At 42.3% G+C, this 13,761-nt stretch overlaps 3 protein-coding genes across 4 annotated transcripts; 1 reads left to right on the top strand and 2 right to left on the bottom strand.

Moving 5' to 3' along the window:
* The first annotated feature begins 1,663 nt into the window (after positions 1 to 1,663).
* LOC311005642 (ubiquitin thioesterase OTUB2-like) lies at positions 1,664 to 3,548 on the top strand. Its single transcript, XM_083998141.1, has 5 exons — positions 1,664 to 1,923; positions 2,014 to 2,132; positions 2,230 to 2,314; positions 2,888 to 3,079; positions 3,228 to 3,548. Exons 1-5 carry the CDS (start codon positions 1,843 to 1,845, stop codon positions 3,432 to 3,434), a joined length of 684 nt encoding a protein of 227 aa, XP_083854267.1. The 5' UTR covers positions 1,664 to 1,842; the 3' UTR covers positions 3,435 to 3,548.
* Positions 3,509 to 10,352, bottom strand: ddx24 (DEAD (Asp-Glu-Ala-Asp) box helicase 24). Of its 2 annotated transcripts, none has more exons than XM_083998138.1 (9): positions 10,164 to 10,352; positions 8,654 to 9,543; positions 8,109 to 8,573; positions 7,868 to 8,021; positions 6,107 to 6,619; positions 5,403 to 5,478; positions 4,287 to 4,475; positions 4,069 to 4,198; positions 3,509 to 3,957 (listed from the first exon to the last, which is right to left on the bottom strand). In XM_083998138.1, exons 1-9 carry the CDS (start codon positions 10,349 to 10,351, stop codon positions 3,674 to 3,676), a joined length of 2,889 nt encoding a protein of 962 aa, XP_083854264.1. In that variant the 5' UTR covers position 10,352; the 3' UTR covers positions 3,509 to 3,673. The 2 variants fall into 2 exon arrangements, with proteins under 2 accessions (XP_083854264.1, XP_083854265.1); XM_083998139.1 differs by having other exon boundaries at positions 9,757 to 10,352.
* Positions 10,353 to 10,498: 146 nt separating this feature from the next.
* Positions 10,499 to 12,500, bottom strand: serpina10b (serpin peptidase inhibitor, clade A (alpha-1 antiproteinase, antitrypsin), member 10b). Its single transcript, XM_083998140.1, has 5 exons — positions 12,359 to 12,500; positions 11,543 to 12,169; positions 11,153 to 11,426; positions 10,908 to 11,055; positions 10,499 to 10,821 (listed from the first exon to the last, which is right to left on the bottom strand). Exons 1-5 carry the CDS (start codon positions 12,393 to 12,395, stop codon positions 10,630 to 10,632), a joined length of 1,278 nt encoding a protein of 425 aa, XP_083854266.1. The 5' UTR covers positions 12,396 to 12,500; the 3' UTR covers positions 10,499 to 10,629.
* Between the last annotated feature and the right edge of the window lie 1,261 nt (positions 12,501 to 13,761).

Raw genomic sequence — 13,761 nt, forward strand, 5'->3', positions numbered from 1 at the left:
AGTTTAAAAGGAGAAATAGGAGACAAAGCTTAGCTGAGTCACATCTGGACATAAAAAAGTTCCATTAAAGTATGTTGAGGGTGAATCAGTTTGAAGGATGTCTATATTTGAATACTGTATACCTTTAACCTAAACTCACTTCTCTGGCTCATGAGCACTTTGGTGACACCGTCATCACCAGAGGTGTGGACTTGGACTTGAGACTTGAGACTTGACTTGGACTTGAGTCCCGATTTTGATGACTTAAGACTTGCTTGATCAAATCAAAAAAAGACTTGGACTCGCTTGGGACTTGATGCCAAAGACTTGAGACTCTACTTGGACTTGAGAGCAAAGACTTGAGACTCTACTTGGACTTAACCCTCTTGACTTGAATTCAAGTCAAGTCACAAGCAGCAAGCACAAATATTAAAATATTTAAAAAAGTGTCACATCAATGTTATACTGCAGCAGTCAGCCAGAGACATGCTATATAGAACCCACTCCTGTTATCAGTCTTGGCTCTATAATTAATGCCAACACACTAATGCCTACCACACATAAAGACAATCGGGGTGATTTTGCCCCGATTTTCCCCCTTCGGACCAAAGACAAAAAATGCCCGATTATCTTGGCTCTTAAGAGTATTTTATGAGATTCTCCTGTGGTGTGTGGTGTGTTAAGATTTAAATTCTCCCAACGATCGGCTCGTAAAACGGTCGGCGGCGACAATCGTAAATATTGAACATGTTCAGTATTTACGATTGTTGGTCCCAACAATTGTGACCGTTTGGATCAAAAGTCGGCTTGTGTGTGGGGGAAGCCGACAATCTCGAGTCACCGGCTCTGCGGAATGTGACGTGAAATTGAATGTAACCAATAAAGAAGCAGCTGACTGCAGCACACGTAGCATAACAAACCAGTGTGGCTTACGGCTCCATGGCATGGATCTATACAATACATACAATCATCATTGAGGCGTGTTCATGATCTTTACTTATCATTAATTATAATCGATTTGTTTGGGACTCGAAACAAAAATCTTAGGACTTGGTTGGGACTTGAAAAAAAATCTTAGGACTTGGTTGGGACTTGAAAAAAAATCTTAGGACTTGGTTGGGACTCGAAACAAAAATCTTAGGACTTGGACTTGACTTGGGACTTGAGAGCAAAGACTTGAGACTCTACTCGAGACTTGAGAGCAAAGACTTGAGACTCTACTTGGACTTGCAACATAGGGACTTTCTCCCACCTCTGGTCATCACTGACTTGATATAAAAGGAAAAGATGCCATATGCTCTAAATCTGATGTGGAGAGAAAATGACCAACTACATCCACATAATTAATGAAAAAAGATATCATTTAATTTCTCTCTAGTCTTATTGTACCACATGAACTGCTGAATAACAATAGGTACTTGAATTAATGAGAAAATGATTAATATTTGAATGAAAGGGAACAGTCCTGCTCTAAATAGAAGAGAAACAGCTCCAGAGTGCTTTTTGACCTCTGAAGGACAGACATTTTACAAAAATAAAGCTAATCAAATCGACTTGGGCGTATTTTACAGTCTCAAAGAAGCACCTGTGCAGACATGACAAACATTTAAACTGTGTACTGTCGCTTTAAGACGAGCACGTGGTCAGTGCAAACATCCGGTTTACAGAAAATGGAAATGAAATTGCAACAATGGTCTCGACACGGTGTCTGACGCGCGGAGTCTTACCAAACTGATTACGTCTTCTTTTGACATTGTTTCCATGTTGGCGACATATGCAGGTGTGTCACGTGACCGGTCGACCTGTAGCTCTGCTCTCAGACAGTGAAGCCGTGTGTGTCCGTGTGTGTGTGTTTGTCCACAGATGGAGGCGGGCAGCCTGCTCGCATGCAGAGAGGACATCACTTCGCTGTTTCCTGAGCAAAAGCCGGGTGCCAAACTGAAAGTAGGCTCTTTAACTGTGTTGGGCTGGTCGGACGGAGTAACCCCTGTTAACAGCAGTAGGCTATAACCACACTCTGTTGTCCTTTGTTAGGATCTAAGCAGCCAGTTTTCCTCCGTGAGGAAAGTGCGTGGGGATGGAAACTGTTTCTACAGAGCCTTCTGCTTCGCTCACATGGAGTCAGCTCTACATAATGACAGGGCCCTGCAGAGGTCAGTCACCACCACCACCAATAACAACCATCATCATCACCATTATCTATCTATCTACCGTTGGTAAATAAAGGGTCCTTTCCAACTTCAATTTCAGATTCAAGGACAAAATAATTCAAAGCAGCCAAGCCTTGTCATCTGCAGGATTTGACGAGAGTTCCTACAAGCACCACCTGAACACAGTATGTCTTTTACAGTAACAACATGTTAACAGATGAGTAAATGAATTAAATTTAAATGGACACTGAAAATTGCATTTTTTAAAAATAGATAATTGTACAACCTACAGAATCATCAAAACACAGGCTTCATTCCAGGTGGGGGCATATCAGGGTGGTCAGGGTTATCATAACACATTCAAAACCAACAAGTTGAAGTGCAGAGTACAAAACATAATTAGATTATTATTATTACCTGAATAATGGGTTTGTTGGTGCTCTTACACACTCATTAACAATCTATTATTAGGAGGGGAGACTCCATTAATATGATCGTACATCACCTACACTACACTCAACTTTATTTTATATCAATTCACACCTCCGTTCCTGTTAGAAGCACTACAAGTCAAAACCAAATGGACTTACTGTATTGAAAGGTTCAGTTTGTTTTCTTATCAGCTCTTTACTGGTACAGACAAAAGCCCTGACATGTCTAGTGCCTTCTTCTTCTTATTTTTTTATTCAGTGTTACTAGACTTCAACCAGGTGATTTAATGTGTTGTGTGATGCCTGACTGTGCTGTACCTCCTGAAGGTTGTAAGCGCGGTGGAGCAGTGCCAGGCGGATGAACAGGAGGACACGTTACTCAGACTCTTCAATGAGCAGACCACCTCGGACGGCGTGGTGCAGTATCTCCGGCTGCTCACTTCAGCGCACTTGCAAAATCATTCAGACTTCTTCTGCCACTTTGTCGAGGCTCCCAGTCTACAGACATACTGTCATCAGGTTAGTAAAGCGCTGCTGCCACCTAGTGAGAAAAAATGGAAGAGTGTGTTACTTACTGTCAGCTTTTTTTTTTTTAATATATAAATGGAGGATTGGTCAAGGTAACCCAGCTGTCAGGTCCGGTCATGTCTTTGCTCTCTTCTTTCAGGACGTGGAGGCGATGGCGATGGAGTCGGATCACGTGGACATCCTGGCTCTGTCTCAGGCCCTGGACATTTGCATCCATGTCGTCTCCATGGAGGGCGACGACCGACAGTTGGCTCATCACATCATTCCAGAGGGAGCTGAACCCTCCCTGCACCTCCTCTACCAAACGTCACATTACAACATCCTCTACCCCCGACCTCAGCAGTGACCAGCGCTGCGGCCCAACTCTGACCAACTCAGGAACATTGACTTTGGTTGAATAAATTTCAACTGTGAACTGAAGACACTTGAAAACAGATTTTTATAAAACTCCGACAGTGTACAAAGATTCAACAACATTTGAAAATACAATTGCTGCACATAAAAAAAAAAATTACATTTATGTAATTAATAGCTACAGAAATTAAGTCAAAGATGGATTTTTAAATACACATTTTCATTAACATGTCACTGCTGCTGCTTTTCTTTCTTCTGCTTCCTTTTTTTCGTCTTTGATGGTTCGCCTGTCTGCAACTTCTGTTTCTTCTCCTCCTGTTTCTTCTCCTGTGTTGAAATCCTGGTCAGGGCACTTTCCATGCTTGAAGGCAGGGACAGCTTTCCCATCTGAGTGGGGTACTTGGTCTTTATCACGTTCTTGAACACCGGCTGAGACATCAGATGCTTCAAATGCTTTTTCATCCCTTTTAGCATCTTCTGCTGCTCTCTGTCAGCATCTTCATCCCTTGTTCTGCCTGCAGACGTAAACAGCATCTTCAGCTGTCAGATCTCAACACTTTTCAGTAGATTTAACACATTACATGGGATTTCTTTATATGTCACTGGTACGGTTATGTCGGTCTTACCAATTAAAAGATCGTCATCCAGATCCACCTCCAGGGCCTCTGCAGCTTGTCTGAACCAGGAGTTGTGCTGCTTCTCTTTGCAGTTGTGGAACTCAATCTTTTCTATCTGCAGAGCCAAGTTTACTCTCTCCTGTGGAAGCAAACACTCATAGTAAACAATCAAATAAAACACTCTGTATGGCATCCAGAAGACAAGAGCTAATTCCCTTGGATCTTACCTGGGTTGCTTCCATGCATTTGGTTTCTATAGGGAACATGGGAAGGTCCTCGTCCTTCCCGAGAGTTTTGTAAATCTTTCTGAAGTTCATCATGTCGTCCGGGCCGATGAGCAGCAGACTGAGACCCTGTTTGGTGGCTCTTGCTGTTCTGCCACTCCGATGGACATAAGTCTCAGATGTCCTAGGAACCTGAAGTACACAGCAGAAGATTATTATCAGGTACCAGTTACAGTAGGAATTCCTTTCTCTCATTAGGTTAAAGGGATAGTTCAACATTTTGGCAAATTGGCCCATTGCCATAATCCCTATTGTCATGGCAGTAGGTTCGTTACCTTTAATTGTCGGTACAAGCTATTTTTAGTCAGTGCAAGCTATTTTTAGAACAGCGGAGCAGAGCCGCGAGCTGCTCAGAGCTATGCTACAGAGGCTCATGGGATTTCTTGGTTTCCCTCATCAAACTCATCAAATACACAATCCAACAACTCCAAAACGCTCTGTTGGACAAGTTGTGACCTGCACATCCACCACGCTATGAGATAATGATGGAACGTTACCAGACAGAGTTGTTTTAGAGGTAAATGCAGAGACTGCTTTCTGGAAAACTGCCCCCAACGAGAACACGCATCAGCGGTTTTGTATGAATTTACCTCGAAAACAACTCCGTCTTGTAACGTTCTGTTATTATCTCATAGCGTGGTGAATGTGCAGGTCACAACTTGTCCACGAGAGCGTTTTGGAGTTGTTGAATCGTGTATTTGATGAGTTTGATGAGGGAAACCAAGAAATCCCATGAGCCTCCGTAGCGTAGCTCTGAGCAGCTCGCGGCTCTGCTCCGCCGTTCTAAAAACAGCTTGCACCGACAATTAAAGGTAACAAACCTACTGCTATGACTATAGGGATTATGGTAATGGGCCAATTTGCCAAAATGTTGAACTATCCCTTTAATTGGTTAAATTCAGTTTAACAGTATATGTCTCTTGCACTATGGCTCAGGCTTGTATGGTGGTTAGTGTTACTGTAACAATTCTGTGCGTTTTGAACTCAGGTAAGCAAATATGAGGAACAAGCTCCAAGTCAAAGGTAATTCATGTTTTGGAAAACTGTCAAGAATCATACCTGGTAGTGAATAACGTGCTGAACATTGGGGATGTCCAGTCCTCTGGCAGCTACATCGGTAGTCAGCAGAACACAACTGTGAATTAAATCCAGAGTTCAGTAAAGCGTGGATTTAAAAAGGTGGAGCGCTGTGTTTATTTTGTTCTGTTGAGGTCGAGTTTTGGCTCGACTCTTCACCGTTACTGCTTACAAGTCAAACAGAGAAAAAAAAAACTAGACAAAATTACAGAATGGAGCCGTATTTAATGTGATTAGTGATTACAAAGACCTTTTTTTCCAACTTTAATTTAACTAGGGAAGTCCATCTCTTCAGGGAAGAACTTGCCAAGATAGCAGCCGCAGCACAGCACATGTACAGACCTGACTGAAAATCGATGTTTGCTGTAGTAGCTTCTCCACGTGGCACTTTTAAGAGTAGATTAAAAGCTTAGAAACTGTCTGTCCTCCGAATGAAGCTCCTACCTTTCAGAATTATAAATGTTAACTCCAAACCTGCTGATTAAGCCTTTTAAATGTCGAAAATTCTGGTATTCGATTAATTTTTAAATCTACTTCTGTAAATATGCATGAGAAAACTGAAGGGTGGAACTACCCATGTGGAACAGTCCCAGTACAGATCAAACTCTTCACACCTCTGGTTGCATTTAACAGGTTTATAGATTTTATCATAGCCACACAATTATTTTGGCAAATGAAAGACTCACCTCTCCCTCTCAGCAAACCTCTCCAGGTTTTTGAGGCGTTGTTTCTGGTGCATGTTGGCGTGCAGGGGCAGCGGAGTGCAATCCAAGATGACCAGCAGGGAGTTGAGTCTCTTGATACAGTCGATGCTGTTGGCAAACACCATGGTGCGCCCAGGGTACTGGAGCAAGAAGTAATAAAGGTAGAGGTCCTTCTCCTCCTTCTGACAGTGGATGCGTGTCTCCGTCAGCGTCTCCACTGTCGCCTCCTTCCTGCTGAGGTCGATGATTTTGGGTTTGGATTTGATCCCTACTTTCTCCATGAGGACCTCCAGCTTGCTCCTCTGGTCCAGATTCTTCTTCTTCTTCTGCATGAGGCGGGTGGGCAGGCTGCGGGCCATCATCAGTGTGGCAGAGAACACAAAGGTTTGCCTCTTTGGATTAAAGTGAACGGTGTTCAGCATCTCCAGCAGACTCTCCAGCTCTGCAAAGTGGCCTCTTTCCACCATGCGGTCGGCTTCATCGATGACCAGGCACCTGCAGAGTAACACAACACGAAAAACACGTTGAAACACCAGCCTTTCTTCTAGATCTGTATCACACTAATATTCATCACACTCCTGGGAGCCCTTATGTTGATCTTTGGTTCATCTCTTCAGGTGTTTTATTTCTGTTATAAAGAGAGCTGAATAAAACATACTCTGTGTTAATGCATGCCTACACTTTTCCTCTGACTTGGCTGTATTCTTTAAGGAGATGAATACAGCCAGGACAGCTGCCAGGTGGTGCACAGGCCATCCAACCCACTGGTCAGCATTTGGGTATTTAAGTAATAAATGCAGAACTTCATTCACAGCTGCCAAGTCGGGACAATACAGAAGATACAGGTCCTTAGTCAGAGCTGGCTAAACTCTGGAAGGCGGTCAAGTTCAATAAAAACAAAGTCAGCGTCTTTGGTTTCTGTTTAGCTTTTAGAAAACAGTTTGCTGTCTCTGCTGCTCTTTAACTTGAAAGAGATTACACAAGACCCATCCTGCAAACAGCAGTAAGGTACATGCTCTTTTTTTACACTACGGGGATGCTGAAAAATTCATGTCATAGATATCTTGGATCTTCCCCTCTAAAGTCCATTCATGCACCAACTATTACATGGCATATAACAATGTTAACAATGATAGATAGATAGATAGATAGATAGATAGATAGATAGATAGATAGATAGATAGATAGATAGATAGATAGATAGATAGATAGATAGATAGATAGATAGATAGCAAAATCAATCATTATTCATATATATATATATAAATAAATAGTAAGAATAAAATGAGTGACAATAAATATTATATCCTGTTTTTGAAAACCATGCAGTGTCTCTTTACTGCTTTAACTACGCCTCTTTTCACCTTGTATCACTTCATACAGTGCATTGCTGTAGTCAATAATGTTGAGCAGGCGCCACATATACAGACTTTATAGTCCTCGCTGCAGCCGGCCCTGGTCCGAATCCCCTGGTGGCCTTTTGCTGCGTGTCATTCCCCCACTCTGTCTCCCCATTTCCTGTCTCTCTCTGACTATCTCATCAATTAAAAGGCCTAAAAGCCCCCCAAAATACTTAAAAAGATGTTGAGCCAAGCAATTAAGTTAAAGCAAAATAACTTAAGCTGAAAATTTTCAGCAAGTGACCAAGATTATTATTATTATTATTATAACCTTTATTTATTCTCGAGAGACATTGAGGTTGCCCTCATTTGCAATGTCGTCGAGTTGTGAGGTGCGTCTCACCTGAGCTGTCTGAGGTTCAGCAGATGAGGATGTCTCTCCTTGATCAAGTCCCACAGACGTCCTGGAGTCGCAATAATGATCTCTGGTCTGCGCTTCAGCATCCTCCTCTGCTTCTGTTGTGCCATCCCACCCACCACGATTGCCGTTTTGACATCTGCAGCACAGTAACAGTAACATCATCAGTTCACAGATCTGTTGAAGGACGACGACACCTGGCACGTGATCAGGATAAATGACTTACCTGTGAATTTAGCGACAGCGTCGATGTGATGTTTGACCTGCACGGCCAGCTCCCTGGTGGGAGTGAGGACCAGGCCGAGCAGAGGCTGATTCTGAGCCGCGGCTTTTTCCTCGGCCGTGGCCTCGAAGTCAAACTCTGCATTTTGGATTACTTTAACACAACCGAGCCTTTGATCCTCATCTTCCTCTTCATCATCCTCACTGGCGTCTTCATGCGAGTCACCTTGGTCTGGATCTCCCATACCTTCCTCCTCCTCCTCCTCCTCCTCCTCCTCTCCCTCAGCCTCAGCCTCAGCCTCCTGGACCTCCTCCTGGTCCTCCTCTGTCTTCTTCAAAGGAGGTAAATACAAACTCTCTACCTCTGCGGCTGCTTCACTGTTTTCATCATCAGATTTATCTGAACCCTTTTTCCACTCCAGGATGGTGTGGATCATGGGGATGCCAAAAGCCAGAGTCTTACCACTTCCTGTAAAGACAGTGCTCATGTTACATTTCACATGAAACAGACTTGTTATAAGCTTTGACATTAAGAATGACAGATCTTACCAGTCTCGGCTGCTCCCAGTATGTCCATACGGTCTCTGATGGCTGGAGGTAACGCCAAGGCTTGGATTGGAGTGGGTGAGCCAAACCCGAGGCTGCTCAGTGCCGTTAGCACAGGGGAGGGGACGAACAGGTCCTTCCATGCACCCACATCAGTGTTTTTGTCCTGGGATCCAAGTGCTGCATTTGTCCAGTTCTTTGCTCGCTTTTTAGGAGGTTTTGCCATTTTCGCTTGAGGAGGTTTTTCCTTTTCCAGTGCTGGAGGTTCTGATGAATGCTCCGCGTCAGCTTCTTTCTCTGTGGTATCATTTTCTACCTGCTGCTTCTGTTTTTTCTTTTTCTTTTTGTTGCTCTTCTTTACATTTTTCGACTGGACCTTTTCCTCAGAGCCGACTGCTGAGTCTTTCGACGTGTCCTCCTCCACAGCTCCTTCACCTTCTGTCCCCTCTTCACTGGCTGCTATGTCCTTGTTTGTTTCTTCTGTAGGACTGCCGTCTTGTTGGACTGATTCCTTTGCAGGTTGTTTCTTCTTTTTCTTTTTCTTGGGTTTTTTCTCGGCTGGTTCAGCCGTTTCCTCTCCCTCTTTGCTCTCCACACCAGGATCCCCTCCAACCTCCTCTTCCTTGCCGATTTTTCTTTTCTTGGCTTTATTCTTCTCCTTCTTTTTCAGCTCTTTCTCTGCGGTGGCCGCGGCCTTTTCGGAGTCTACCAGACGGTAATTTGTCAGCTCTTCAAAACACACCAAACCCTCCAGGCCCTCCTCCGAGAACAGACTGGGATCCAGCTCTATTGCTTTCCATTTGCCTTTCACGTGAATGCTCCGTTTGTCTCGTTTCCGCAGCCCAGAGGACACACGTTTGTTTGTCGTCTTCATCTTCTTCGTCTTCATTTTCCTACAAATACACAAAGTAGCTGTCAGTGTATGTATCACACGGCCATAGAGTTGTCATACGGCTCGTGTGTATGCTGCTGTTCACTGTTCGCAGGAGTTATCGAGTCAAAACGTACAGATAGGTCAAACTATAAAACCCAACTCGTACAAAAACTAAAATTATAGACAACTATACATCAACTATAAACAATAATAATGAGAATAAACGCCTTACCTCAACTCTCTGCGCTTTTTTAAGACATAAAAATATGATTACATCCACGCATGGCACGAGGGCGCAGCCATGACAGGATTGGTCACGTGGTTTGAAAAAACTTTATTAGTCGAGCAACAGGAACAGTGCAATGTTATACAGACAGTTCGTCCTCTGCCTCATCTTTACCAGAGCTTTATAATGCACCTAAATAATGCATTTATTTAACTGCGCATTTTTTTTTACTTTCTAGTAAGTAAGTAAATAAGTCACAAATTATGGACAAAAGTAGGTTTCTAATAGTAATAGCCCAGCAGCAGACTTTGTATGACCTCTGGCATGCACTTATAAATGAGCTGCTGATGAGTTTTTACACCACTAGGCCTACATCAAAGTGCGTGGTAAGTAAATAAATAGTCTAGGCTTACCAGTTGGGGTCTTTACAACATTGGAGGTGAAATGATCCAGTGCCGTGAAGGCAAAGCAAGGCAAGTGTGTTTGTATACTGGCCAGCAAGCGATTCACAACCTGGCAACCCAAATGTTCCCACCTCCCAAATGTTGTTTTTGGCACTGTTTAAGAATTTGGTCATCAATAATGAAGTCCTCAGTTCCATTTATAAACCCTGTAGAGACTAAAATTTTAATTGATTTTAAACTTTTATCCAAATAGGCTACTGTGGGTTTTCATTGGTACCATGCTCATTTAGAATGATTTCTATACACTCCAGACTGATTTCCCACCTAATACCAAAACAGACACATCAATGTAAAGTTTTTATTCATATTCATCACATAAGTGGACTTTTACTGAACAGACCAAACCAAGTATTTCAAACAAAGGTTTTTGGAAGTCTGAATAAACACAATATCATGTGCACACACTTAAGAATTGTTAGTTCTTGGTGGGATCAATCACCCTACCCATGAACAGCAGGGCTTTTGTGTCTTCGTGGTATATGAAGAAGAAAAAAGGTCTGTCAACAGTGAAAATCCTGGGTAAGGAAAACGGAGTAATGCCAATTGTTGTGGCTGCTGCTGCAGTGGTCCCTGTCTCATCCACCTCAATCGCAGCTTTGTGCAGCACCTGTGATGTAACAGTAGAGACTGAGGTCATCATCTGCAATCTGGAAAGTGGAAATACATTATAGTATGGCACAATTGAAAACCAACCTCTGACACTTTGATGGCGCCATTTCGACTCAGCCTTGTCAAATTGGCCGAATTACTGAAGACAGTGGTCATGCCCATATCGGATAGAAGGTTGTGCAGCGGATACGACTCCTCCAGCTTGAATTTGGGAATGTGGACTTCCAGTTTGCTGTGAACAAGACATGGCTTGACATGATGAGCAGACTCCTGTGTTAAATCTTGCTGCAGGCATGCTATGCATTTACGACAAGTATCTGTGCACTTACATTTTGCTCAGGCCGCTGATCCAGCTGAGGAACCTCCTAGCATTTATCTCATCATCAATTACAGTGTAGTCCTTGTCTTTGTTGGGTAGCAGGATGAGCATGGAAACACCTGCCTGATACGGTATCTTCAGCACTTTGGCTCCAAGAGAGACATCTTCCATCGTGTAGAACTTATCCTCTTGGAACATCATTGGCACTTGCACAATATTATAGTTGTCAATGTAGAAAGGTGCACTTGAAGTGAAATTGGGGTCGAAAGGTGTCTGCCAGTTGCCTGTGAAGGATATTGTAGAGATTAACTGTATTGATTAGCTACAGGTCAAAAATCAAGTGTGGAGAAATTAATGATCAAACGGTAATTCTAAAAACATGCAGAAGTGATTTCCTTACCCCGGAAGAAAATTGTGTTGATTAACATCAGCTGGGTCTGTGGGTCTAGGTTGGCCAGCATCTCTGTCACTTTGCCCTCAGTCTTTTGACTGATGTACTCATTGATGAACCTGACACTCTCCGTTTCATCTGAAAAGTCTACAGTTTTGATGTCAGCATGGAAAAATGTCTTGCTCTGGTTTTCAAAGTTCTTCTGTATCTCAAACTGCGGCTGCATAAAGAGGGTCATGCCTTGGTCCAGCTTCAGTGATCCATTCTGTGTGATGTTCTCATGAAGGAGCTGGAAAAGTCCCGGGATAAGTTCTGGCTGATTAGCTCTGTCAAGCTGCTCCAGGTTTAGACCCTTGAGCAACTCCTCGCGTGTGATGCCGTCAGAAGCCATTACGAGAGCAGCAAAACTGGTGGAGATGCTCAAAGGAGAGAAAAAGATGTTCTTGTCGTGGTAACTGGATATTTTTCTGTAAAGGTTCATGGCAAAGTCCATATTTTTGATGGAGAGATCTGAGATGGTGGCACTTGGAAGTTGTGCTTGGTGGACAGGGGTGAGGAGGCACAGGTAGGTTAGAATAAAAATATATTCCATCTTGATTTTGTGTACCATCATAATTTGAGTCTGGGAGGGATGACCTGAAACACAGACATGTAGATGATAGAAACATTAAAAAAGCAAAACTGAACAATCTACAAAAACAATCCTTTGAATAATTTGATATTTAGACATTGTTACTAAAACCAGTATAACTTAAAAAAAATAATAATTAATGGATGTTGGCACTAAAATAAGTGTTTCAAAAATAAACCAAGTGTCGTACGTACCATTCAGTTTGGGCAAGACTGCGTCTAAAAGCTCCATCTATTATTTGGAGAAACAAAGTGCAAGTGTGCTCTGAGGGTTACACATTAACCATTACATACAGCCTGCTGTGTTGATCCAGATGGAGTCAGAGCTGTTTATTCAGAACCTCTTTTCCAGATACGATGTCACAAGGTCCACCAATAACACCACACTACCTGTTAATTAGGAGGTTTAGAGGATTGATCCAGATGCAGGATGAATTAACACAGGCCATAGAAAATTGATCTAGTGCAACAATGATTGAATTTATTCCCAAATTATTATTTCAAATATGGAAAGGAAGACACACATGGGCTGCTGGTTTCTAAAAGGACACAGGAGTAAAGATAATATTTAACACAAACCAAAACAGTCGACAAAAAAAAAAAAATTATAGATACTCAAGCGTAACAAACTTCTCTGAACAGAAACTGCTGCCTCGTGAAGGTGAAAAGCGATTGAATGCATGAAGCCCTTAAATAATCTTCTAGTGCCAAGGTGAACTCAATCAGGTAAATGAGGGGTGGAGGGTGAAAACAGGAGCCAATCAGTGATAAGGAAAGAAAAGGAAGCGAGGTAGATTAAGAATGGAAGAAGAAAATGAAAGAAAATAGGGACACTTACCACATTAACATTGATACAACAAGAAATAAATAAGACATGGCAAACTTTAGGAGGAGTGAATGTCACTTTAATCCTGGAACAAGACCTAATACAATAAATGAAAGGATGTGCAGTGGTAACATGTGAAATGTAACAAAAATGATGAATTAGTAGGCTACTTATTGTAAGAATGCAGTGAGTGAAAATAATGCAATGATAAAAATAAAAAACCCAAACTACCAACATTTCATACTCTTTCACAAGTGCATATTAAATAGAAAAAAAGCCAAAAGGAAACAAAAGTAATCAAATCATGAAATCTTCCTGGAAATCATCCAGCACACAAGACAAAAATCAGACTTTACAATGATGTCCAGTCTTTTTTGTGGAGGCATGAACGGTTCAAGAAGACATCGCCACTGTAAACAAATCAAATTGTATTAATGCGGTTATGTGGTTTATTCATCCACATGTGTGTGTTGTAGCAAGGGTTCGTTTTTTCACGGACTGATTGGACGCTAGTAGAGCACACCACATGAGATTATAAACAAGTCATGGTCAGGATCCAATGCAACAGAATACAATGAACTCTTCAACGTGTATGCACAGAGACACACTTTTGATGTTTTGTTTTGTTCTTTGGATTTTTTTTATTGTACAATATTGTGGGTAAATAACAGTCTCCTCTCGTTCTTGGTATCTTACCATTATTTCCTCATTAATGTATCTTTGTACCGCTAATGTGTACAACACCGCTCCTAATATGATTGGAATAGAGGAT

Source organism: Trachurus trachurus (genome assembly GCF_905171665.1).
Source record: "Trachurus trachurus genome assembly, chromosome: 22".
Taxonomy (NCBI): Eukaryota; Metazoa; Chordata; class Actinopteri; order Carangiformes; family Carangidae; genus Trachurus; species Trachurus trachurus.